Source organism: Aythya ferina, assembly GCF_964211825.1.
Source record: "Aythya ferina genome assembly, chromosome: 12".
NCBI classification, from domain to species: Eukaryota; Metazoa; Chordata; class Aves; order Anseriformes; family Anatidae; genus Aythya; species Aythya ferina.
In genome coordinates, this window is record NC_140308.1 from 13,722,739 (window position 1) to 13,750,730 (window position 27,992).

At 40.8% G+C, this 27,992-nt stretch overlaps 1 protein-coding gene and 1 long non-coding RNA gene across 6 annotated transcripts; one reads left to right on the plus strand and one right to left on the minus strand.

Annotated features, from left to right (window-relative positions):
* Positions 1–22,477, minus strand: OSGIN1 (oxidative stress induced growth inhibitor 1). 5 transcript variants are annotated; one of them, XM_084533595.1, is made up of 8 exons: positions 22,380–22,477; positions 21,917–22,033; positions 20,008–20,117; positions 6,305–6,408; positions 4,002–4,138; positions 3,458–3,649; positions 3,052–3,143; positions 1–2,366 (listed from the first exon to the last, which is right to left on the minus strand). In XM_084533595.1, exons 4-8 carry the CDS (start codon positions 6,387–6,389, stop codon positions 1,376–1,378), a joined length of 1,497 nt encoding a protein of 498 aa, XP_084389721.1. In that variant the 5' UTR covers positions 6,390–6,408; positions 20,008–20,117; positions 21,917–22,033; positions 22,380–22,477; the 3' UTR covers positions 1–1,375. The 5 variants fall into 5 exon arrangements, with proteins under 5 accessions (XP_084389721.1, XP_084389723.1, XP_084389722.1 ...); XM_084533597.1 differs by lacking the exons at positions 20,008–20,117; positions 21,917–22,033; positions 22,380–22,477 and adding an exon at positions 18,824–19,247 and having other exon boundaries at positions 1–890; positions 1,763–2,366; XM_084533596.1 differs by lacking the exons at positions 20,008–20,117; positions 21,917–22,033; positions 22,380–22,477 and adding an exon at positions 10,569–10,745 and having other exon boundaries at positions 1–890; positions 1,763–2,366.
* On the plus strand, positions 16,864–27,208 carry LOC311443438. The gene is made up of 3 exons (XR_014697273.1): positions 16,864–17,097; positions 24,567–24,620; positions 25,929–27,208. It is a non-coding gene; the product is annotated as an uncharacterized lncRNA (long non-coding RNA).
* Positions 27,209–27,992: the final 784 nt, after the last annotated feature.

The following is a 27,992-nucleotide window of genomic DNA, read 5'->3' on the forward strand; positions in this document are numbered from 1 at the left end:
TTTAATAAGTCTGAAATCACTTTATTGAGAAACATTTCATACAAGTCCGTGGCAACAACATTCAGGTGCAATACAGCAACACTACAGACAAGCTCCTTGCACATCTCCCTGCACAATTTGAAGAGGATTCTTTTAAGAACAGCCACATACAAAGCTCTCCAGAGATATGTGCAGCATCCTGTCACATCAGCAAGTTTCAGTACAACACAAGGAGCAGAGTGTCTTTACATTGAATAAGATTAGCTGTAACTCCTAGGAGAGGTACACAAGGCTTTGTAGGTCTGTTGAGAATGCTGCTGGCAACATAAGGCATCATTTCCACCCATCCCTGCTCATTCAAAACACTGACTGAAAGCCTGTAGCAAGATGCTTTGCTAGAAAAATCTATTAGAAAATCAGTATAAAAATCATACTTTTTACCATAAACCATCAAAAAGTGACTGTGCCATTTCCCCTTAATACACAACATTATTAGAAGATGACATTACGTTAGAAATTCACATTACAGTACACAACTTATTGCTTCTCTCTGAAATCCTCTGTGCAGCAGAAGCCCCACACAGGTACCTCAGCAGAGCAGTAGCTCTCCTTCAGTCCTGCTGTCCCTACAGCAGCTGCCAGGAATTTGGCCATCGCATTTTAGGAGTTAGTAAAAAGCTGCAAGATGGCAAACTGGATTTTTGTAATTCAGTACCATCACTTCGCCAAAGGAAAAAACAAAACAAAACAAAACAAAAACATCACAGGAATCTTTTGAATAAAAAGATACTAGATATTACATTTTGCTGGTGTTGTCAGTGAGATAATACAGTTCTGACTATGTTTCTGTGCCAGTTTATTTGAAGAACACCACTTCTTTCAGTGAATTCTGGTCTAATAAGAACATACAGCTGAGCCACAGGAGCAACCAGAACCACATTGGCTTGTTTTGTTTCATCACAAACACAGCAAGACTGACAGACTCAGGGCTGTCAGCAGGCTGGCTGGAAATAATTGACTTTGATTGTTTTCCAATTCAATTTTCAGCTACCTGGAAGGTGTCGACATAGAAGAGCAATCACTAGCTTGCCCCCTGCTTCTCCAGGCACAAGATTCAATGCCCCTGCTGCCTCCCTGCACAGTTGTGCAGGAAAGGAGCTGAATCCCCACAGACTGAAGGTACTGCCACGAAACCCACTCCATTTGGGGACTTAACCTTCCCAAATCCATTTGGTGACTTAAGCTTCCCAAATAACTCAGCAAGAACTTAGTAACTCTCCACAGGACCTTGGAGAATACCAGGAGTGGGCTTCACATTTGAGGATGTACATATCAGATTCTCTACGAAAACAGCAGTAACCCATTCAGACACTGTTATCACAGGGGAGCTTTTTTGTTAGGGGGGATTTTTGTTTGCTTTCTTTAAGAGAGAGCTGGCAGCAGCCAGAGCCCCTCCCTGCACAAAGCGTACAAAATTATCTCCAGCTAGAGGTCCTAGGGCATAAAGCCCTTTCTCCTGAGTGCATTCATAGGTGAATGGGTCAACATCTATGGGATTCCTCTTGGGATTGACTGGTTGGTCACTGTCCATTGCCAAATCAATGCCATTATTTGGCAGAAATGAGAGGTTGGGGTTTGAACCAGTTAGAACAAGAGCCATGGAAACTTTATAAGCTTTCTGGTAGCCATTCTTGTCTTGAAAAATGCATTTCTTGTCCTTGCCAAAAGACAGTACATGATGTTCAGGTAGGCTAACGTAACACTCATATGGCCCAGCATATGCAGCTGACTGTTCTTTCATCATCTGATGGACTTTGTGGTATTCAGGATACATCATTTTGGGTAGCTGGTTAAAAATAAGACCTGGATCACTGACTCGCCTCCGGAAAACATGAATTACTGGAATATTGCAGTGGTGAGCAAAGAGAATCGCATCAGCAGCTGTCAAACCAGCACCTACAATCAAGACTGGGTCTGACGTGATACCAATACTGTTGTTCTTCACTGCTTCCTCTAGGGCAGAGAGCTGGTGATGGACATAGGAAAGGTTCTCTCCCTTGACCCCCAGCCAAGTGGGGCTATCATATGTTCCAGTAGCCAAGACTACATTTTCCGCATAGATAGAGAAGGGCTCCTTATCACCTTGGACAGTTTTGACAAATCCATCCACCTGAAAGACCTCCATACCCTCCTCAGTGAAGTTCCAGAGGGAGTCGCTCTTCTGCAGATCTTCCTGCACGTGGTTGGAGATGCTCTCTGCACTCACTTTCCTCACAGAGGTTACAACAGTCCCACTTCTAAAGTTTTTCTGCAGCCCTTTCTTCATCACATAATGTTGGTAGTATTGAGCAATGTCTTCTGCTGTGGCTCTGTTGTTTCTGAGGCCTCTGTAATATATTGCAAGCAAAGGTCAAGCAGCAGTTAACTAAGAGCCTGGAATTTCTCCCCTCTTCCACTGAATGTATCCTAGAGCCATCTATCCTGGCAGTATCGGAGGAGACTTATCTAGTTTCCCTGACTTCAGCAAAGTTTTTTCTGGTACATGGAGCTAGCAGTCAAATCTGCAAGCTGTTGGATAGAGGCAAATTACTAACATGAATCCCATTCCAAAAAGTCCCCATCCCTAAAAGCACAGTCACTCATTTGTGTCTTCCTCTCACGTGTTTCACTTTTATTCCATTTTCAACTCCTTTAAGGTTTCAACTGTTACTTATCAAGAGCAGAAGCACCTGAGAGACTGTGAAGCAGCTCAGATGATTATGCTTGTCATTAGGGACAGAAGTAGTAGTCACAGAAGTCAGAGAACCATGCCTTTTGCAAACGTTTTCAGATGACCTCATGGTCACACTGTGATCATCATGCCAGTGTGTGTTGAGAACACATGGCAACCAGCACTCCAACTTTATCTGGAGGCACTTAATGCAGAATGGACTTTTGATGGGGAGAGTGACCTTTCTGTCAGGAGAATCACCCATGACAGATGGGCAGTTGCATTCAAGGAGTCCACTCCAGGTTCCCAAATAACCTCTGGATGTTTGAGGGGGAAAAATAATCAGGCCATAGATATCTCACCTTTTCTTTTGCCTCAACCAGTCTTTGAACTGGAGATCTGGGAGTCCCATCCATTCCCCTCTGCTCAGGGTAACCATAGAGCCCTCGATAGACTGGAACAAGAGAGTTTAAACAGCTTTCAGTTATTTAATGTACAAAGTGAAATGTAACTCAAGTTTCAATAATGTCTCAGAACATGAGAAGCCAGTGATTTCATCTGATCCACTAGCATGGATGAAGCCATCCATGTTCTCCAAAGAGAAAAAACTCTTGTTCCCTCTTACACCCCTTTTAAACTCGCTTCTTCATACACATAAAAATCAAACATGGGTGACCAGCACATTGGAGCACCTTTTGACTCCCCAGTCGACACCTCTGGCTATCCTACAGCATGCAGACCTAAGCAGTTAGGCTTTGATTCACTTACATGCCAGGCACCTCCAGGAGGGTTTCTGCCAAGCACCAGGTGGGGAATGGCTCTGTCGGTCTCGTGCCACCACGTGAGGACAGATTCTGCTGTTCCACCAAAGTCTGTGTCTGGACGCAGAAGAGTATCAAACAGAAGAGACACAGGGCTGTGGGATCGTCCCTCCAGACCTTCAGACAGATACTCCAAATCCTGAAGAGAGACAAATCACACGCTCAAAACATGTGTCCTGGCAGGCAGCAGACTGCCTGTAACCACAGCACTTCCAGTTAGTGCTTTTGGTGTTCTGTGAAGTTCGTTTACTTGCGTGCAGCCCATTACTGCCTGAGGGCTACGTCGAGGATCTTAGCAATGCAGGCACTCCATACAAGGGAGATTTGGATAAATAGAAGTACTTTGCTTAAGGCTTATTCTGTCTGCATACTTTGAAATTTCTGCCTTCGAAAACTCAAATGAGTTCATCACTTGTAATTTACCCCTAGGGTGCTTCACTATAATGATACACTGAAAGCTTCTGCTAAAAAAGTATTTTCTTTACACAAACCTGGTCCAAAATGGAGACATGTGGAGCCTCTTCTAGTTTCTTCTGAAGAATAGGATGAGGATGAAGAGACTCTCTTTTGAAGTAAGGGGTGTAGCCTGACAGCAAATATGAGAGACAGATTCCTGAAGGTCCATTCCCTAAAAAGACAAAATAGAGGAGATTTTTTAGTCCTGCAGACAGAGCAGCCCTTTAAAAAGTGTTTCTAATATCCAGATCAAATCAAAGTCACTGCTATGTATACAGGATATTTTCTATTGTCAGAATATCAGTGACTGACCTATTGGATGCAGTTGGGAAAATCATTTTACCCTCGTGTCCCCTTTTACTCCTTAATTACATACATTTGCATTGCAAGGTTATGAATTTGCTTACACAAGCCACAGGCTAACCTCACCTGAAGGCTGAGGTCTGTGTCCTGCTGACAAATTGAGTTACTGCTCATCGATTTCTTTAAGGGTCTGCAAACTGGTCACATACTGACTGGGGGCCTCAGCTGTCCTGGATATACATTTCCCATCTGTGTGGAGTGGTTCACTGTGCACAGGATATACAGGATGTCCAGAAAACAGTGACCAAAACAGCTCTGCTCTGCACAGTGTGAAAAGCCATGTAATAAGGGATAGCTGGCAATAGTGGTTTGACTGACAGATCTTGAGGACACTTGCAGATTGGAACCAGCTCTACTGTGGTATTGCAGGCAGCGTGTTAAGGAAGAAAAGTCTCTCTGCCATGCCAAGACAGCCCCTCAGAATACAGCACTTTGAACAGATTGCTGGAGAGCTGAACTCCTCTTGCCAGCCACCCGACAGACAGTGGAAAGACTTGATCTGTGCGACTCCAAAGCCCAGCAAGAGTAGCCTGTGGAAAGATTTCACATGGCCGTTCTCCAGTATGTTTAATAGTTTACAGTGTCTGCATAACTAGCCGTCAGCCTCTCTGGCTCAGCTCTGCTGCTCGCTATGTGACTAACCACCATTACATAATGCAGTGACGATGTCGGGGAGGAGAGCTGAAGTGACAGAGCAGCCTGCAGCAGGTTGTGTTGACACAGTGCCCGTGCTGCGTGCATGAATCACTGGAGCAAAGGCCACTTGGGACATTTTAGATAGAAGGAGGCTCGGGCTGGAAAGCTAACAACGAGCTGAGCTATGTGAAGGGCAGCATGTGCCACAGCTGGGGACAAAGTCCCCAGTGCCGGTCCTCACCCAGTACTGAGTGAGGACCGGCAGCTGTGGGTCAGCATTCGGAATATTCCACTCACAGGAAAATTTTCCAAAACCCACGGAAATTAAACAAAAACTAAGCTGCAGCTGCGGTAGAACATGACACTTTTGAACTTACTCCTTTGCTTTGGAATGTACGGGGAGGTTCCTGAACCAAGCTTAAGCACCCAAGTGCAAAACACTGAGCAATCAATGCAGAGAATTTATTTTCTGAACCACAGTTAAGTTTGACATGGATGGTCACAAGCAGAGCTGCTATTCCAGAAAGCAACTGCTTTTGTGAGCCTGCCAGTGCAGCAGCAGGAGCCTATGGGCTTCCCAGAGAGGGCTCTGAGGAAGCAGCTGGAACCTGTATGCAATGTCCAGCTGCAGTGAAATAGCTGTGCTGCTTCAGTCCGACAGCCTCCCCGTCCTGCACATCTTCACACCAGTTCTTCAGAGGCTTTAGGGACATCTCCACACTGGGTCCCTGTTTAGCCACACTAGGTATCTCCCCTCTCACAAAGGACATAGTAAAGTTACTACATAACCTGCTTTCTAAACTGGTGAAAAGACACCATTCTATTCAATTCTGCATAAAGTCGATGTACCTGACTTATACATGCCAAGAGATTTCTCATGCATTTAAAAAAAATCTAAAAAAAGGTTTACAGAAACATTAACAGCATCTGGAGCACTTCCTAAGTAAATCAGGCACAACAAGAAAGATCACACTCATCCCACAAATCAAGCACTACAGAACATTAATCAACTTTCTGTGAAATGATTACCTCAGCAGAATGGTTGCTAACCCCTCTAAACACCCAACAGAAAAACCAGAGCCACTGAACTCATGTCCAAAAGGCTACCTTTTCCTTTTATTTTTTTTAAAAAAGGGTGTGTTTCAGGTTATTGAATAGTTGGTTCCCTACTTCCTACCATTCATTTTTGGTACTACAGAAAGTTTGACTGTCAGGCAAAGGAGGCAGAAATATTAGCCAGGGATTTCTGGTTTGAGCATCCAACACACGGAACAAAAGCTGAAGACAGCAAGTCCAAAGTAACAACAGCATCAGAGAATGTAGACAGGAGAAAACTTACCTATGATCACCACAGGAAGCGGCTTGAACCCAGTCTTTTTTTGATGCCTGTTCAATATTGAATACATCTTCCTGTTTGAAAGCATTTAGGCCCAGGAATCAAACCTGTTAAAACAGAGAAGTTCTGAAACATTTGCTTGACAAAATTATATTACTGTCTATAGCCCACAGAAGAGGGCTGATACAAATTATTTCATTGCACTGTACACCGTCACATTATACTTCTACCCTCAGGACAGGCCTACTCTTCTTTTCACCCTTTTCCCTCCCTAGAAGCTGAAGGATGATTCCCTGATTATATCACAGGAAAAGGAAAGGGCCCTTATCTTTCCCTACCACACATGAGTTTCGGTCCCTTCAGAACAGCTGGCAACATCAGTAACCCTCTGACTACGGTAACTGACATGTTGCAGCTTGCCAAAAAAAATATCGTAAACCCATTTGTGAGTGCTTTTTATTTTTTAAAGTAGCTTGTGCATTTATTATGAGGGTAAGCAAATCTCACTCGAGACTTCTGCCCAAAGGCTGGAAATCTCTTGGCTGCGTTTTCAAACACGTGCTGCTCAATGGCTAGAGGGCTTTTGGAGAAGTGCTAATACAGTTCCTGAACCTGAGGATGCCCTCTTTATTCGTCTTCCAGAACACAGAGTTCTAAGTTTGAATAAGTAAATAGCAACAATTCTTTAAACAAAACATGTAACATTATCTTAGAGGCTAGGTTGTCATTAGAGAACCTACAAAACACCTGATTTTGTCATGCAAATATTCAATGAGTAGCGAATCAAAGGTTTGTTGTAGTTTTGTTCTTGATGGTTTTCTTTTTTGTTGTCGTTTTTGCCACTCCTGCAGGGATCCCACCATGTTAAATAACTACCTCAGTTTTCCAAGGAATTAAACTACACTGTCACCAGTCCATGGCAGTCAAAAGTTACTTCTACCACAGTAAAATGGAGATTTTCAAAATCCACCAGAAGCTTTTATGTTATTCTACTGAGAATACAGCCTTTAGAAATATTATTCTCAGCTGGGAAAGTTAAGTCAGAATCCACTGAATGGTACGACTTTGCTCAGCAGGGCATGCTCTCCACACCCTTCCCAAGCACAGCAAAATATTTGGCAAACGCACCGCACACTCCCATAAGGTCTGGCACATCACCGCCTCTGACACAAGCAGATGCCATCCTACGAGCGCAATGCTCCCCTTTAAGCCTGACATTTATATCCCCAGCAGCTACGTTAATGCCGTAAGACCCCGGTGATTCAATGAGCAGGCAGGACCACAGTTAAATTTAGGATTTGAAGAATCCCAGGCTCCAGGAGGAGACTTGTGAGTGCATTCGCCTGCAAGGATGTGACACCTTCTTTGTGCACCAAGACAAAGGGGCACTGGGCTAGACTGAGAACTACTTAAAATTGGGTTCATTTAAGTAGAGAGGCACATAATAAGGCCTACATGTGGGATTTAAAACTAGCAGTTTTGTCCAAAGTGTGTATCACAGTTTAATAACATCTACTAGTTGCCTTCTACCACTTCACTAAGTCTTTCTCATGTGTTTTGCGTGAACCACATAAAAGACATAATAGCCATGTCTTTAATTCAAGTCATTTTGGGCATCTAGCTTTAAACAGAGTTGAAAACTTCATTTCCCAGCTTAGCTGTAACCCAAAGGCAGATGCACATACCCAGAAGACGAACTCTTCCATATGTTGCATCCATGTGGAGGCAGGCATCCACCCCTTAAGGCATACTTACCCCAACCCCAGTAGCAGCAGGAGCCCAGCCTAACTGGCCAAGTATTTCCCCAGCCTTTTGGGTTAAGTTCTGCCATGTGAGCCAAACCCTGCACTACCATCAGCAGATTGCGGTGTAAATCTGCCTGCAAATAGTTCCCCACCACAAAGCTCCAGAATTCAGCACTAGCACCCATGATGTCCTGCGACATCAAAGGTACAGATCACTTACCAGTGTGACCAGTAAGGTACCCACTCAAACCAGCATAAATCACAGTACTTATCTTACCTTTCCATGGTAACAAATAATTCCCTCTCCACAGCTGCACTACATAAGACAAGTTTTTATTAATTTTTCCCAACATCTTTTATCTCTATGAAACTACTGGGAACCTGAAAGCGAGAAGGAAGATCTTTGGAAGGGCTCTTCCATGTCTCTGCTCCGTAGCAGGCTGCAGCAGCATGCACAGAAAGTTTACATGCACGCTGCAGGCAGTGGTAACCCAGCAACATCCGTGGGACTTTTGCTGGAAGCAAGGGCTGCGGAGCCAACCCAATCCTGCACAAGGCAACAGGTCCAGGAGAGCAAAGCCAATACGAGAGAGAATGAGCCCGTGAGCCTCTTCGTAAAACCTGGGCACAGGGTCATGCTGTTGCATGCCAGTGCTTTCCTGGGGGATCTCAAAGGGGACAAAAAAGGCACAAGGCGGTAGAAGTCAGTCTGGCAGCCTTGTTTGCAGTGCAGGAAGGTTGCCTTGGCTCCCGGCCACTGCTCCATGCCACCCTGCCCCACCCTGATAGAGTACAAAGCCAGCAGCCTCAGGCTGAGCGATAACTCCCACCCTCCTCCTCCTTCTGTACCTTTTGATGCATGAAAAGGGAGCATTTGCTGCAATTAAACCAAACAGTAATGGCTAGAGGAGCACAATTGTTACTCTGAGAAAATTCTTAGTTCTGTGCACATACATGACACTTTTAGCCATGGTTTTACTCAAGATCTGGGTTCACAAAACCCCATTGTGACCATTTCAATGCTACATGCTTTGTTTCCCCAAGTTTTGACACCAGACAATTCTATCAACACAAGATTAACTGTCAGATGCTTCTGTTTATCCTAGCATGTCTCTATAAATGAAAAGCCCCATCCACATCCCAAAGCTGGCATTTCTATAATTTGTAATTAATTAATCTACTGCTTAGGAGAAAATGAACCAGATGCTGAACCTGTTATAGCTGTTCCCATCCTGTAGACTAGCTGTTTGACTTCAGGGGGCAAAACTGTGCTCAGTGTCACAGGCCAAGTGTTCGCTTTCCCTGCCATTATAAGTAAAAGCAGATTATTTTTTCAGTTGCAGAATAAAGAGATTACATACACCTCAATCACCACACAGTTAATTCAGTGCAGCATATGACAGCCTGCTCTTGCAGAGACTACTGGAAAGTGTACAGAAGGCTGAAGTTCATTTCACATTCAGAGAGAGGTGGTTAACTAAATGCAACAAGAGAAAGCCTAGGATGGAACCCAAGACTCATCTCCTCATGCTTCTTTCATGTACGGTAGGCTGCTGGGCACTCACGTTTAGTCAGTTTAGTGACATTGATCACTGCTTTGGCTCCTGCTTTAGGTTTCCTACTTTAAATGGCTGAATCTTTCCTCCTCTTCATTTGAGAGCATGCTGCAAGCTCCACAATTCCTCTCCTCACTGCTTCCAAAGCATTTCAGCAATGATGTGATGTTACATAATCATTCTGGCTTGGAAAAGCACCCAGCTCATCCTGGACCAGACTCCGCATACCTTCCTGACACAGCCTTAAGCCTGGAGGGACTATAACTCACAAAGCCGGTCAGTATGGCCCCTACTGGCTCCAGGCTGCACAATTGAAACAGGTTTTAAGCAAGCAGAAAAAAAGCAAAGATGAATTAACAAGGCAATGAAACTAAATCATCTTTAGTAGAAGTAAAAGGCCAAGTTACATCAGTCATTTGCAAGCAGCTCTCCCTAGAACATCAGTGGGACTTTTGCTCAAGTAAGGACCACTAAGCAGGGCCTCTATAGTACATGGAGAGAGTTCAAAAGAGCAGTGCAGTCAGCACATAAATAATGGAAGAGACTGAAAGTGCTACTGTGACACTTGGGTTTAAACAAGAACAATGCTAATGTAGAAATGCAACAGTTTCCTTCAGCTTGTTTTCTTCATCAACTCATCCACTTCATCAGCAACTATTTAAATTTAATTCATTAGTGCTTTTAAGAAACAGAAATCCTAATAGTTTTTGAAGTTTACACTTTCCCAATAGCTTTTAAGTTGTTCACTTTCCCACAAGTTTCAGGAGCTTTTTTCCCACCACTTGTGCTATCGCTCTCATATGCAAAGCCAGAGTACCCCAAAAAAGCAATGTCTGTGGAAAAATTCAACTTTATGGTACATAAAAATTGTACCTCTTTCTACAAACACCCCTGTGATATTCTGAAAGCCATGTTACAATATGCAGGACAAACAGAACTCTCTGTATTCACTTATAGCCTTCTTACCTTTAGCAGCAGGTCTGATGAGAAGTGAGATCTTTGTGAAAATGCCTGTACAGCCAGGAAAGCCAACCAGACTCCAAGCCTTGAATACTGCCTCTGCTCTAAGACAGCTGCTTAAATATAGTAGGCTACCAGTACTAAATGAGAGGTGGAGCCGAAATGAATGGAGGCGGAGCAAGGAAAATACTTATAAGCATGAGTCAGCAGGAATAGTTCCCTTCCCGGCTTGTGAATGAATGATGCAGAGTAACTTTCCTTAGTGATGCTCAGCTGATTCCATGACCACAGGAAACACAGGTTTATAGGAGCCATGTATGGTGGAAGCACTACAATGAACAAATGCACTCATTTTTAATCCTCAGGGCAAATTAAAACCTGACATTTCATAAAATGCGACACTTCCTAAGGCATAACTGGGTTTTTCCTTTATAGCAAAAAAGAAAGCTGCTACAGTGGTAGCTCATTGGGGGAACAGAAGCGATAGGATACCACTGAGTACTTGCTTTAGAACTGGAAATAAATTGAAAGAACTTCTGTGATTACTTTCTACCCACTTCGGACAGTGTTTGGGGTTTTAGTTTCACCTTATCAACACAAAACAGTTAACACACCCGGGGACATGTATGAGACCCCTGAGAGCACTGGCAGAGCAGGGTGTCTCTGTAGAGGTCCTGTCATCTGGATGGCTGTGCTCAGCAGTGTTAAGTCACCCAGAGCCACCAGGCACTGCTGTATTCAGTCACACCAACCAAAATCAAGGAGATTAAATGGCACAGTAAATTTCTTATTCAATTCCTTCTACTTTTCCCATTTTTCTCTAGTATTTAATGTCGCAATGCATTTCCTATATCAGACAGTTTCTAAATAGCAGTTATCCTCCCTCCAAGGTTTTTAGTGGAAATAAAATTACAACCAAGGTAACTTCATCACCATCTCTGGGGAACCTGATCCTACATACTGCCAATCATCAACTTCCCACAGGGTTGTTCATCTTTTTTTTTTTTTTTTTTTTTTTTTTCTGTGCTAACTTCCATGGGAAGAAAAAAAGGCAGCTGCTGACAGGACCAGGACAAGAAGAACTTGAACTGGACACACAAGAGGCCTTGCTGTAAATTGTGATCAAATCCAGCTGCAAATTACCATCTTGAAAGCAAAATAGAATTGCTTAAGTTCTTCTAGTTCAAAGAAAACAAGTTTAGAGACTAGATCTTATTCTAAGGATTCCTATCCATCAGCGGCTCTTAAAATCAGGAGTCACTGCTTAGCTCTACACAGTATTAAAACTGTATCACCTTATAGAATTCAAAATTAATTTCACACTCAACACATATGGAGCTTAAGTATAAAGTGCTAAATAAGGACAGACATGCAAGAGTTGTTTATTCAACAAAAGAATATCTCCTGTTCTTTAACTTTTATTTTTCATGTAAACATGGGAATTAAATTGCCTTACTCCTAAGAAGTTTCTCCTATACCTTGTAGATATATTGGGCCTGAAAATATAGAGCTCAGGTGTGTGTGTATTTTTTCCTCAGTGAGATATTCTTATAAGCCTGCAGTTTATAATAGTTATAATAGCAGTAAAATGACTAAGAGCCTCCTGAGCCTACAGCAAAGGCTACAAAACCACAACATACTAGGATTTTCATCTGAGGCATCTTAGTCAATTCAGTGGAATAATCAAGCTCACTAAATTTGAAGTACAAATTAAACAAGTTTGTACTGAAGTAGGTAGCTCACTTCAAGTAGTAAGTACTGTGTATCTTTATCTCTGAGACCATCTATTTTGAAGCTATGATCTCCAGGGAGCCAGGAGGACTGCTGGTACTCAGTTAAGAGGTACTTTCAACAATATGATACAAAAGAAGAAAACAGCTCTTGAGAAAATTCTACACTCTCAAGACCCACATCAAAGTAGGATAGAGTGCAATCTATTTTAATTACACCAGAATCACATTTTTAATAAAACTATTGTTTCATTTAAATTTTAACCAAATGATCCCTCTAGAAATCCAAATCACTGAATCCATGTCAAAATGAAGGGGGTTTTTATTTGTTTTTAAGGTTTCTTTCAAGTTGTCTGGGCCTTTATCCAAGGTAATATTTTCACAGTGCACTTATGTAACTCATACTAATTTTTTGACATGAGCAAAGGCTTTCAGATGTATTACCTACATATATGTTCGTTGGCTGGTAACAAACGTGATCAGTATCAGTCAAGAAAAATTAAACTTCCAGAGAAATTAAGACATTTGCTTGGTTAGGTGACTTAAAACTGTCCTGTTAGTAGGTTTTTCAAAAGCTATCTTTAATATAATGCAATATTGCATGTCAAACATTTTAGAAGATGTTCTAGTCAACACTTCCTTATGGCATAGACACAATAGGAAACCATATGATGGCTTAGCAGGCTTTATCAACAGGAAAAACAGTGTACACATCTGCAGAAATAAAAATTGACCTCTGTGTACAAGATGAGGTCCTCTCCTAATTTCCCACTAGGTTTAGGAAAATTAGAAACTCTTTAATATTACCACTGTGCAAGAAAGGCCAGGATGTCTTTCCAAAGCCACCAGTTCTACCTCATTGTTGCACACAGTAGAGTTCTTCACAGGAATGTGTTCAAATATGACATTTCACCGTCCTTTCTTTGCTTGCACAATAGGACCATTAAATCTAGCAAGTTGGAGACTATCTTTTATAACTATCCTAACAAACACTACATAGCCTATGTATCAGTGTTTCTGTTTCTCCTTGTGTACTTTGTTCGGAAACAAATAATTCAGCCTAATGCACTGTCTGCTCAAACTTTCCAGAAGAGGAAGTAATTGTGTAATCTGTACTTCACCTGGCAGCCAGCCTCTGACTGGCAAAGGTACGTGATTCAGTTGTCTTTTCTTCTTGATTCACTGCAAGCAGTTTCATCCAGATTAATAAGTGCCCAAGATTTAAGTTTACATATGGGTCTCCAGCATGGCTTTGCATTATCTCTATACATAAGCTGTCTATGAGTATGTACTCACCAGTGGTACTAACTCCTTTGCACAACCTGACAAACATTTGGTGCACAGACTTAGAGGTCTTTAGAGGGCTTCCAGGGAAAAAACTCTTCCTAGCTGCTAGTCTGTAGGCTCTTTCACTGAGGTGCATTGCACTCTAGGCAGCTGAGATATGAGGATTTCGTATCTCTGTATCACAAGGTACATGTAGATTTATCAGAAAAGTAGAAAATCAAAGCTTATTTTGCATGGACTTCTCTTCTTCCCTTTCAAAAAATAAAATAGTAAAGCTTAGCTTCTAGCAAACAATCCAGGAAACATACTAATCCATATTAAAACGTGAAGTGATCTGGCAAGACCAATATAATGCTTATGCTACACTTTGTGAAAATCTTCTTAAAGTCACTTTTTGGGAAAGAGAACTCATGACATTACAAATTGCCTTCAGATAATGTAAAGGATCAATTCCACCTTCCCTTGTACTGGCAGAAACACAGGACACAGCAGTAGAGGGCTACATTTGCTTTCATATCAACAAGCCTTGCACACACTATAACAGCAGCAAGGCAAACCATTCCCTATTGATGTGCAGAGGGGAATTCAAAACACACCACCTCATGTATCAATCCCAACCGGAGAAGGTTTGGGGCTGCAGAAAAGTGGGACAGACTTCACTGGTAGCCACTCACTTCACCTTCAAGTCATACCCTATAGTTCACGGTATTGTCAATCCTGGGTGCATTTGTTGCCAAGGTCTATTTGTTTTCCTTTTGGTCAGCCATGATACAGTTCCCAGAAATTAAACAAGTCAATATCGTGTTTTACCAAGGTAAAATCTGAAGAATATGCCAAAAAGCATGGACAGACTGTAGCACTGTTCAGAATGAACATTTTGCACCTGAACTATTCCCCATTGCAAGAAATTTCCTTCTGTCAGATGACTCAACGCTTCATGTCACTGAGAAGTTATACCCACCCATATCCTACTTGTGAAACCTGTCAGATAGCCCTGTTTCTGCTGTCTTCTCATCCAGGGGGAGCCTAAAGAACAATGCCTCCCCAGTGTCAGAATTCATTGCTCTTACCTGTGATTCTGACAGCTCACTTGTGACACTTGTCTCAGTTGCTCTCACACCCATCCTCTCCACTAGCCAGATGTTAAGGTACACCATCACGCCATGCCAGTTTATCACAGCACACTGCATTGTTTCAGACATTAAAACTTCATGTTCTGCTGGGTATTAATAATCAGAGGAACACTCCCAGTATGATCTTGTGGGCCACATTAGTGCTTTGACACTTAGTTATTTCTTTCAATTACAACAAAAATAAATAAATTCTGCATGTTTTCCATCTAGGGGAACTTTCTAAGTGCTTCAGTACCTCCCACTAGTTCCTCTAGTGCAGATCATTTAATCTAAGGCGAAGTCTCAAATAAACATTAAAACATTTGACCATCTATCTATGTTATGTCTGTTCAGAATCTGAAATCCAGCTTTGCTGCTGCCAAAATGATATCCACCTTTTTACACAGGCAAGTTTCCACTTACATAACCGTATGTTAACTTACCCACCAAAATTAGAACCTATATATTTAATGAAAATAAATGGTTCAAAATCAACACTGAAATATTTTACTTGCCATTTTTTTTAAGCTCCAATCAAACAAAACCCACATTTGGCACCAACACCACAACACAGACCCCAGTTTGGAACTTAAAAAAATCATGTCAGCAAGACGTTCCCTGAAGATGTTGTGGCACTCTCCAAATCAGAAGGGGCAGGCTGTGGCCACACCACTTCTGACAGCAACTGGATCCCTCAAGTACACTGCTTTGCTAAATGACTAGAGTAAGGAAGCCTTGAGGAAGCCAAAGGATTGCTTGGCTTGACAAAAAAAAAAAAAAAAAAAAAAAAAAGCAGCTTAGGAAACTTTGCAAGTGGGAGACCAAGTTCTGCTCATGACTTCCTACATGTGTTTGTGCATTCACATGGCTTCCTCTAAAGAAAAATTTGGCCCAGAGCTTGTGTCCTACTTCCCTGTGTCCCTGCCAAGGCCACATGTGTCCCGTGTTCATACTTTTTTTTTCAGCATTAGGCAGCTGCATCCAAGAGGAGAGAAGTAAAGGTTCACCCAATTCACTTGTTATTCAAAAGGACATTGACCTCCCAGTCTGATAAATGATTGAAATGTGTTTTTTTTAGTGCCCTTGAATATTGTTTGAGGAAAATAGAGAACAAAACCTTATATTTTGCTGGAACTATTATAAAAAAAAATAATGACTTTTGTTTTCTCCCACCCTTAGCCCATTACCTTGAAGTCATTCTCTCCCTGTCTGTTCTCAGAGGGTGGTCTTCCTAAAACCATGAGGTCAAAGCAAAGATTTTCACCAATTTTTACTGACCAGAGGCATTCGCCACTTCCACCAATGCCTCTTAAAAACATCTGTTAAGAAATAAACTTGGGGAAGTGAGAACCAATCATACCACCCAGGAGGACTATGGAGCTCCACTGCATTCACACAGCTGTATCTTCAGCTAATCTGCAGTAAAACCTTGTATGGGCACTCCAGTGCTGACTGAGAATGCCTTATTGGGACATCTTGTACATCTTCTCTCTCCAAGCTAATTAAGGGAGCAATAATGGAGAGTGTTAGCAGAGATCTAGCTAGTCCATATAAACTCCCTGAAAATACATTCCCATTACATACAAAGTAGCCTACTATACTGTGAAATAGCAGCGGGTATCTCACAAAAATACAGGTACTGAGTTCACATACAAAGTGTCCACGCAGAGAAGGAGATGGCTGCACATGCATTTTTCCTGGCCACCTTGTGAAAGGGGCCAGGATCCCCTCCTCAGATCAGTGTATGGGGATGATAGCCAAATCCAGTGCATTTTGTACTTGCCAGCACATAAGCTTCCTTTCAAAAACTAGTATGATGCAAAGAGGTGCAATCCTTTGGCCTTTGGCTCAAGGGGCTATGGCCATGCATGTTTCCCAGGACCAGGCCTTTGTGTGTTCCTTGTCCTCCAGGTACAAGATGCAGAGGAAACCTCAGCACACATTCACTGCCCTCGGGCCTCCATGATGATCTCAACATTGATGTGGTTTTGGGGAAAAAGTAAAGTTGTGCACTTTCACTTCTAACAAACAGCAGCTATGACCTAGTCAAAGATTAAACTGCTAAAGAACTTGGTAGGGAATTTTCCTCTTCTTATCTTAATGTCAATATAATCATAAATATTTACAAGAATTCAGGATAAGAGAATGATCGGAAGACATAGCCTCTAATTTCTACAGTCCTATAGTCAGTATTCAGCTATGCTTTTTCTATCTATACTGGCACTTGGCAACTAATAGCTTAATAAAATAACTGTTGCATTATATTATGATGTGCCAGACTGAGCAACTTGGAAAGCAAATGCCCCAAAGCACAAAACATCCCACAGAAGCTAACATTCATGATTTCCTTACTGGAATAACCAACAGAGAAGAACCCTCAAAGTACAGGGGACACAGATGCAGCCTGTGAGTACTGGACATCTTTGCTGTACATTTTCTCTTAAGGCAAAAACAATGATTATCAAATACAAGTGGGCAATTCAGAACTGGAAAAGGGGTGTGTATTAAAATGCATTTAACTCCATTACACAGTTCATAAACAGGGCTGCAGAAAGCCTTCAAAGATTCTTGGATTTGTTTCTTTGCCACAGCTTAAGCCATTCTGTAGTTCTTTAGCCTGACTTAATAAAATTCTTAACATCAAGATTCTTTATCAACATCAAGAATTACTTAATCAAGACAAAGAATTTAGTAGCTTTCCTGAAGGGCTTAGAAATGTGCATGGCTAAGGTTATCCAGAGCTAATATAGCCAACATCATAGGTTTCCATAAATTAAAATAAGCATTTCTGCAGCAGAACACACCAGTCTTTAGCTGGGGGGACGGGGGGTGGCGAGGATTAGAAAAGGACTGTGTTAGAGTGATCCCACAACTAGCCTCAGGGTTTATTTTCCTCATCCTCTAAAGCAGCTGATACTGGCTCATAGGTTGAAGCTAGTCAGATCCAGTTCACTAATTCTGATGTTCTTGACTTGCAGCATTTTCCTTCCCCTGTAACTTTTTAAAAGTCTGAGGGAAATTCAAAGAGCTTTTAGCATGCAAGCCCCTTCCTTTAAACATGGCTCTGAGGCAAACTGAAAGATCAGCTGAAGTGATACACTCAAATTAAGTTTTAGACCCCAATTTCCCTCTCTTACAATAGCACCGCTTACTACAACACTGACTGCCAGGAGTGAAATTTAAAGTCCATTGGAACTGCTCTGCATAAAACTGGGTGAACCAGTATCTTTTCCAAAGAGAATCTTATCACTTAGTCACAGTATAACAGTAATGCATTAAAGTGTAACAAAAATATTTCATAGGTCAAGGCTTCTCACTGTAATTGACAGCTCTGTCTCTAGACTAGTTTAAGGAAGCTGCAACGTGAAAGGAGCTGCCATTTCCTGTAAAATAGCATGTGCTGTTTTGAAATACCTGCATGTATTCTGGAGTCATTTCTGTGCTTTAGAAACATGAAATATCCACTATGAACTCTGAAAAGATTTGGCACAGTGAATTTGCAGGAAAAAGGCAGGATTACTGCACAAGAATAAAGCTATTCAGTAACTAATTCTCCAGTGCATGTGTTAGAAATACTTAATGATCTGTGTAATTCCACATTTATCTGATAGTCATCCATTTCCACATATGTCAAAGCTCAACGATGAGTATAAGTCAATGAAAAAAAAAAAACAACAACAAGCTCCTGTAGCAAGAATTATCTATGTATGTATCCAGCCCTTAGCACAATATGAACCACAATCCCCTAAAAAATCTCATTGAAGTTGTTTTCCTAGGAGATCTCAATAAAGGTATTCTTGTTTCTCCTCCAAAGCTATTTTACTTTTCTTTTTTTACTTTTCCTTACTAGAGATGAGACACTCTAGATTAGTCCTACACCCTTGTCAACAATGATCCTATAGAGAAAATAACTTATTTATGATCCACTCATGTTTTTGTCAGCTGCCTGACTGGCTGCAGCATGCCCAATTTTTCTGCTTGTCTACAGAGAAATTGCCCCAAGCAGGCATGAAACGGAGGTATTTCTGATTCCCCAGTCAATATTTATCTTGATTGTGAAAATACTAAGTTTGAATCATTGAGTAAAACCTCTACCAAAAAAACTGAACCCTGTAATTAGGTGACCCCTTACCTCAAGGCTGAAGCCACACAGCATTGAAGCACCTGACTTGCACAGTTCAACAATGCAGACTGATAACATGCTCAGTAGGGCAGAGGGATGTGGCACGAGGGCAGAATGGCATGGCACCAAGATGATCAGTAGCATAGGCTATCAGTTTGATATCAGTTCCCTGGGAGCACTGACCAGTGTTTTATCTAAAGCTTTCTTTTGCACTCCTGACACTCTGAAGGTTAACCTTCAAGGCTATCAGCAGTAACCACAGATCAAGTAACAGGCAGCTTATGTCCTATTACTGCCATCTTAGCTAGCTGTGCCTGTATACACATGTGAGTTGTCAACTGGTAACCAGGCCAGACAGACGTGAGAGCCCAACCAGCCTAGTATCCCATCCTCAGCATCAGGCATTATCTGACACCTACTGAAGATAAAGAATGAGACAAGCATGTGATGCTTGTCTTTTATCTTCCCTTGCCTTCAACTATTTGCAGCTGGACAACCAGCTGAAACCTGATGAGCTTTGTTCACTTGCTAGCCCCTTTCTTCAGGTTATTTTCATCTGGCTCCTAGTAATTTCAAATGGCCTATACTCCTTGTATCAGAAGGGAGATTACACAACTGATCCCTTTCTATGCCACTCAGCTCTATAGACTTTATTATATTGCTCTCAATTTTCTGACTTATTCCCAACACAGAAACTGTTCTATACCTTATATCAACCTGGTTTGCTTCCTAGATCCTTTTCCAGATCTATCATATCCTGACACTAGAGAAAGAGCACATCATACAGTGGTACTCTAGGCATAGATGAGCCCTAGGGTTATGCAGCAGCCTTCTGGTTTGGTCTTCATCCTTTCCTAGCACTTGATTTGCTTTGCTACCTGCAAGCACTGAGCTGATGTTTCCACAGGACTATCTACCATGACCTCAGATTCAAGTTCAAGATAGCTCTGACTGAGCTTACTTACCTGGATTTGTGCCATAGTGTGAGACATCACATAGGAATTGTGCAAAAGTATGAAGTAATATGATAATATAAAAGAAGCGTACAGCTTGTTCTTCAAACCAATGCATGCACCCATATGCCTGATAAAAAGCAGAGTGGAAAGCCTTGGAGACTTTCTGGATCCTTCTTGGTCTCAAAGAAACCTCAACAAAATTGAAGGGCTAGTGTGTGGGAGGAAGCATGTTCTCACCTTAAACCTCAAGAGGGAGGTGGCCTTAGGTAAACACAGCAGAAAAGCCCAGAGAGCTAATACTGCACTCCATCCCCTGGTCTGATCTTGATCTGCTCTCATTCTCTCACCTGGAATAAAGCAGACAGTAAGAAGAGCTTATGCAAGGTCGCTCCTAGGTTTGCATCAGTGGCTGTTTTTTATGCACATTTGAAAGAGATGAAACACACACACAGCCAGTGAATGTACTGAACCCTGAGCTTATCCAGAATAGACACAATAGATACTAAGCAGCACCAAGGTAACACACAGGACCTCTGAAATACTCCCTACCCTTACTGCAGCTGGCAAAATGCAGCCAAAGCTGTTGAGCCTGAGTGCCAAATCTTCCACATCTGCTGCCCACACAGCAGCTGACATGCTGCAGTTCATGTTAAATGTTAACCCCATTTTGTATGCAGGCTCCCTAGAAAAGTAGTATTTTCTAATGACTTTCGAGTTTTGCTTCTCCATTTCAAGCCAACAATGACAACATATGGCTAAGTCACTGGGGTTCTGCATCAGTCTCCACCTATTGCCTTTTATCACGTCTTCCATTATGTTTTCCTTCTGCTCTCCTTACAGTATTTCCCTACCTTCTTCTCACCTCCATAAAGCCCACTGAGCTACATTAAAGGCTTTTCTGCTTGTGACCATGGAAAAGGGGCCAGCCAGACACATATATAAATGTATCAGCAGCAAAAATAAGCCCTGTGGCAGTTGTCAGCTTGTTCGTGTTTGATACCCCTGATAAGGAACACTATAATAGAAGCCTTAACTCCTAGATTTTTGGTGCCCAGCATAAAATTGCATTACAAAGTCAGTGCCTGTGAAAATCAAGTTGCACACCCATGCAATCAGCATGTCCTGTGGTGGTTAGGAGTTCAGCTTCTGGCCCAGAATCGCTCCAGAGTGCTGACTGGCTCTGCAAAAATGCATCTCTAAACAACAGTTGAGACTTAAAGTTTCACCAGAGGCTTTTTATTTGTAGTAGAAAAGGATTAAGATTTCAGAGTTGAGAAATTAAATTCTTGGCAAGTGTTTCCTACTGAAAATACCATTGAGAGAATTTATAAATTCAGTGGAAAATATGCAACAATTTCAGATATATCCAAATATTATGATATTTTAACACTAAAATAACTTTTTTTTTTTTTTTACTTCTAAGTGATTTTAACAAAAAATGCTAAGCATTTAAACTTACAATTAAAAAGCAAAGAAATATGCTTTGTTTCTAAAACGAAATTTCATTTTCTCAGATCCTGTAACAAAACCACTACCATTAGCGTACATAAATATATCTGACACTTTATATTTTTTATATTTAACTGTTCAAACCAGCCTGTGAATATAAATATCAACTATGAGCACAGCTACAGAAAATAAAAAAGTGCACTTCGCAGAAGCTTTGCAAAGTAACAAGAACTACCACTATCAATCTTGAAAAGTTATCTTGAATTACATTCCTTTTCTGCTTTAAGGACTTTAATTTTAATTCAAGTGTACATGTGATTACAAAAGAACTCATGTTTAAGGGTAAGCATGTGATCAAGTACTTCTGCTGAGGAAAAGATTTGTTACAATGCTTAGTATTGAGAATTTCCTCAAGTTCATTGCTGAATCAAAGCTTTATACTTTAGGTCAAACATTAGAGTACTCTGTGACCTTAAAATATAGTGAGACAACAGTAGCTTTAGCAAAATGTTTTGACTTACATGCAACTACAGAATCATGCAAGCTTGCCGAATTCCCTGCTACTATATGAGGTTTTCCACCTGTATTATTAATGAAAGTCATTATAATGAAACAATTTCAGAAAATCATGTTTTTCTCGCCACAAAATTTTGCTACAGGATTCTGAGTACCACTCAGCCTTGGAATGCTTTCATACCTTGAAAGTAAAACGCATCCGGTATAAGGTCTTGATCTTTCTCTCCATTTTCTGTCATTTGACAAAAGGTAGCAAACTTGTCCTGCTGTCACAGTACTGCTGTTAGCCTTGAAACATCTTTAAAATAAATGTCATTATTAAGCCTTGTCCTGAGAGAGCACTCAAAGATTGTACAGTTCATCACAAATACATAAATATGTAGCAGAAAAGAAAAAAAGTCCAATCAAATAAACAAGTGGCAACCAAATGAATGAATAATAGCAGAAATCTTCTTACAAGACAATAGGAGAATTTCACATATAAGGAAAAATTCTGATCTTAAGATGGTGCCAAGTCTGTCGTAAGTATCACGTGTGCGACTACATATGAAATTAATGCTTTTAATCATTTAAGAACCCAAAAAGTTCTTAAAGAGAAGTTATTAAAGTTCTTAAAAGCTCTTAAACAGAGACAAGGAGTGAACCTGGATGTCCTGGCTTGTGCTTCAGCTACTGGGTCACCAGCACAAAAATTATTCAGAACTGGTGCTCTGCTAGGATACGAGAACAACTTGTGTCATGCCTTTCTGTGCCTGATCATAAATACTGAGCAGCTTATTAAGTGTAAAAGCTTTCTAATACAGCAGGTTAATTGATTTCATATTTATTTGAAATCCCAGCTTATTTTTAGCTATAGAACATTACCCCCCAGGAATAAATTCACATTTGTACACTGAGTGGTGTTTTTCTGTTTGGTTGGTTTTGTTTTTGTTTGTTTGTTTGCTTTTGGTTTGGTTTTGACCCAAGATGCCTCCTCAGCCATGCAGCATCCTGCAATATACCAAAGCACTGCTGGGGCATATTCTGTTGTAAACAGGCATCTCTTCTACTACAGCTGCTAAACCCTTCAGGATCACCAGGATAGAGTACATCTTGTATCAGTCATTCTTGCTAAAAAAATAAAAATAAAAATCAACAAAAACAAACAAACAAACAAAAAAACTTTACTGCTATGTAATAGGACAATATGGGAACAACCTATCACCTGGGTATTCCTGCACCTGTAGAGATACCTTACTTTTCAGTTTCACACCTCTTCTGAATGTTGCAATTCTCTTCAGCAGTTTCACCAGAAACTCTGCATATTTTTCCAATATACAAGTATTTATTTCCCAGTATGTATGTGGATAACTAAAACAAGCAGTCTATCAAAGCAAGTTGGTTGAACTTTGTGTTAAAACTATTTGTATGCTGCATTTATTCCGGAGGCATGTTTGTCCCACTGGTTCTGATCTTATCTTTAGCCTGTACTGAGAAATGACTTCCATGAACTTTAGAAGGTCATCTTGTTAAACATCTATCCACTCTCCCCCACTCCTCCTAATCATCTAGAAATAATAATTAACTGAATTTGCTGGGAAGGGGATGGTGACTTTACTATCCAATTCACGTTATATATTTCAGATGACTCATACGCTGCTACTATGCTGCCTCCAAGGGTTTTTCCCCTACAAAAATCCTTACTCAAACTTACTAACTTATTTCTTCAGCAAAGGAGCAATATACATTTCTAAAACTTGCAAAAGCAGGCTTTGTGCTCTTGTGCAGGTATGAGCCCGTCAAAAGCAACATGCCACAAAGCAGAGAGCTTACATTTAGGACTCCATTGGGAAAGACAACAACTGAGTCAGGCAGAACTCCATGCCAAACCTCTTTGGCTTAATATCGACTCCAATCCTTTAAAGATTCTGCCAAAGTCTTTGGAAATCAATTGCCTAATACCACACTTTGGGAATAATACCGGTATATTCATTGGAGCAGAGCAGATACTTCAAGAAGCCTGCAGCTGAGTGTTTGGTGCATTGTAAGAACGTGCCTAGCACAGGAAGGCAGGCTCACCAGTTACAGCTGGCAGAGGGAGAAAAAAGAGGAAAGTAACTCCAACTGTAGTTGATTAGATGCAGCAACTCTTCAGAGGAAACTTGCTAGCTTCAGCAGCAACCAGCTTCAGCTGGTGGAGGGAGGTGTCACAACACATCCTATTCTGCTAGACATTGCTCACTACAGAATTGCTCTAAACCAGCCAGGAATGTAGATCACAGTGCATTACATTCAATGAAGTTGCCTGTTGGGAAGTCAGCAGGACCCTCACATCCATCTAACTCTAAAACAAAACCTAGCAGCTTTGTTTTTTTAAACTCCTGTTTTGAAAGAGGCCCAAGACCTGCATAAAGAGTAATACATTAAAACAAGCCTGAAATTCAGGTTTATAGAGCTTCATTATAACAAAGTCTTGTATCAGGTAACATGAAGGAATTCTTTCTGGCTCAGTATCAGTGATGGATGAAAGGGAATTTGGTAGCTGTGATACCAAAAGATAGCTGCCAGGATTGCATACAACCACAGCCAGTTAGTTCCTTACTTTCACAAGTACATTTTTCATGAAAACTAGTATTGTTTTCCTCCTTGTTTTTCTCTGTGTAATGTTCAGCAAGGCAGTCTTTAAGGAATAAAAGATTTTTTTCAACTTGTAAATACAGCTCTAACATGTTAATTACCCAGTTCAATCTTCTCATCTGAAACATTACCAAGAATGAGGTTGTTGGTGGGAAAGATGCCTGCCAGCATTCCTGAAAACTTACTTTTTGAACATCTTGTGTTTTGTTTTTAAGGGAGGTCTGAACCAAATCATACCACATTAAATGGGAAGGCCTGCTGAAGCATAGGTAAGTGCTCCAATTAATTCCAAGGACATTTGGAACAGCCTTCCTCTGTAATTGGTATATTCTGAGGTTTGTAATATAGGAAAAGGCTTTTCATACACCAAGGCAGTAATCTCAAAGTCTCAGGAACAAACCTGGCAAAGAGAATATTAATCAAACTAAGATCAGATTTGCTTCCTTTCTAGGAGGCTTTTGTATTTTCCTAGAAAACATTTGTTGTAAGTGTGGAAAAAGACAAATTAATACTAAATTACAAGTGAGCATGCAAGGTTTTTCTAGAGCTTTGCATTAGACCAATCTCCCGCCATTCTCCTATCAAAGGAAAGCCCAGAAACTTGTCTTCCAATTCATGTATCTAAGTAAAACACAATTAGCACTAACCTGTTAAATATGTGTATATAAGCTTATGGCTCTGTGGGCTGTCCATCTCTCTCCATTTTCTGGGGATGTGTTCCTAACTAGTGTCTGGGCCAATCACTACACCAAAGACATTTATTCAGACAAGAGACCTGAAAGAAGGTGCATGACTACTCATACAGTAATTAATCCCATGTGATGCAATTAGTTTATGAGTATTAAATGTTTGTGCAAAACATTGAGTTAATAAATGTAAACAGACTCTACAAACCTTAACTTGCTTGCAGTTGTATTTATGGTAGTAGTTTCTTTAAATTATACTCACAAGTATAACTTCTTCACCTGGCTCACAGCAGTAGCCTGCATAAATAATCAAGAGTTAATCCTGAGACAAGTCTGCTTCAAGCTGCTTCCATATATATGAAAAGAGGAGTTCAGAGATTCCTTTCAAAACATTTTCAGCTGCTCTTTCAATTCCCTAACTGCTGCTGAGAGCAACACAGATGGGCTCTAGTTTCTCCAGTCAAACATCTGCACATTTTTAGCCCCTTGCAAAAGATGGGCAGGCTACTCCTGAAGTGCCAGAAGACTGTCAGGTACATTTTAAACCTTTCAGCTCTGAGGTTTTAGATTACTCCTGTTCATGCTGACAAAGCCACTGTGCTGCCCTTATCCATGGTGACAAGGCCACACTGATCACTTGCCTCAACTTCCTTCTCCCTGACTCATCTTATTAGTCTACCAGCATGTTCACTTTACCTTTGCCCTTATTCTAACTGCCCCATTCAGGGTGTTTTATTAGACTTCAAAATACCAAGCAGCATCTGAAAAATCATGTTTATATTATAAGGCAGATTTTAACTGCATCTCACACACAGTGATCAGACAAGGAATATGCAGATGAAAGTCTCCTTGTCATGGGTAAGTAACAATCTGCTATTTCCTACAATTCAGGTTGCCCAAGAACTTGTTCAAGATGACTCTCGATATGAAGCCCAGCTGCAAGAAGTACAGGACTCAGGACAGTAGCACCCACAGGATAACAAGCACACTCCCCTCACTTCCAAATTACGTTTGAGTTAGTTGCACTGCCTGTTCAAAGAATAACAAAGACTCCGATCTGAGTAGAAGGTGCTCCAATATTTTGCTGAAGTAGAAGGAAACACCCAATCTGAACAAGTCTGAGATTCTGTTAAAGACTCCCAGAGAAGCCAGAAACCTGTTACTCTGCAAAGACATCCAAGCTTTCTAAAATAATGATTTATACTAGTTCAGAAAGCATTGGCACCTGATCTGCCCAGGGACATGATCTCTCATTGACCTACTCATCCCCAGCAAGATCAGTTGTAAGCAGGGAATCCTAGGAGGAATTAAAAAGCTTTCATTCTTGTCATGGATGAACTCAGTTATAAACCTTGTTTATAGCTCCCTGAATGTTCTCTGTTTACTGTCCAACAGTCCCAAAAGCACCGTTTGTCAATTCATGGCAGCACCATTGTCACCTTACAGTAGCACAGAGCTTTACTTCAGTCAGGCCATGCCTCTCAGAGCACTTTTCACCCATGCCTATATATTAAAAGTGTTAATTTAAATTTGACATCTGATTTTAAAAGCAATGGGTAGAAAGATTTAGAAGTTGTGTCTTAACACAAATAAGTCTCTTTTCCTGGTCTTTCTATGAAAAGTGGGAAAGATACAGCAGAATAACAGAAGAGCACATCTATTTGAAACAAAGTTTACATTGTTGTTTAACAAAAACATGACCTGATAGATAAAAAGCAACTCAGATACTTGGGTTATCTCCAGACTTGAGTGACATTTGATAGGTCACTTGAGTTCTCTGAACTTCTGCTCTGATTGTAGTTATATTGCATGGGCATGGAATACTTTTCAAAGTATGTTTATACAGTATTGAGAAAAATTAGATTGCAATCCCTTTTACATCTTCAAAAGCTAATACAAACAGTTTAAACAGATCATTTCTAGAGACCTGTAATGATTAACATGTGATTTTTTTACCACATAATTAGAGACCTTCTTTTCCAAATACGTAAGTATACCTTTCATGACTCCGGATGAGTAATCTGAAAATCCCAGCACTTGGTATATTAACACCAGAATAGAAATTTAACATATTCCGGTATTACATTTTCATGGTTTCCTGAGGGCTTTTAAAGTTGTATACAGTTACATTTGTATTGAATCAATAAAATATGTTCCTCTCCATAAAAACACTGCCTGTCTTCCTGTGGGTATTTCATTGTCATGTCTCTAAACCAAGCATGGTCCTTGTGAACTCCAACTGACATGCTCAGAAAATTTCTGGCCACATGTCTGTACTAAATGGCCTGCAGCCATACCTCCTACAGCTTTGATCTGGTACAGCTTCACAACAGGACTGACCTGCCAGATTTAGATGGAGATGTCCAAGGAAAACAGCTGAACAAGCATTAAGGTGAAGTGGGAACGTTTAATATGACTGCCTTCAGAGGGTCTGTACCTGGAGATACAGGTCTCCATTCTGATACCAGTCTTAAGATGCTGAAAAAAATAAATAAATCAAAGGCAGCATGTTACAAATGGAGATAAACAACGCAGTATGTTTTCCTGGACGTTAGTACTGAACAGATTCCATCAGGATACTTGAAGTGCCATCTTGTGGAAGGTCAGCCTGAACTACTGAGCAACATCAGTAAATGAACAACACCGAAAACATTAAGTCTAGTTGCAGATTGTGGTCCAATTCAGGTTTTATCATTAGAGCTTGTCCACTGTGGAATCAGCAAGGTAATAGCATTCAACAAGATGCTGGCTCTTAGTCTGCTATTATTTGCATTATGCAAATAATATATTATTTCACAATATGAATATTGTGAAAGTAGTGTATGGCTTGATCAGAAACCCTTCCACTGCAGACAAAACACTAAAGAAACAATAGTTGGTGTGGAAAAAAGAGGAAAAAGTGGTTCTATATATGTTTGAACTACTTTCTGGAAGTGAGGTACTAAATAGGAGACT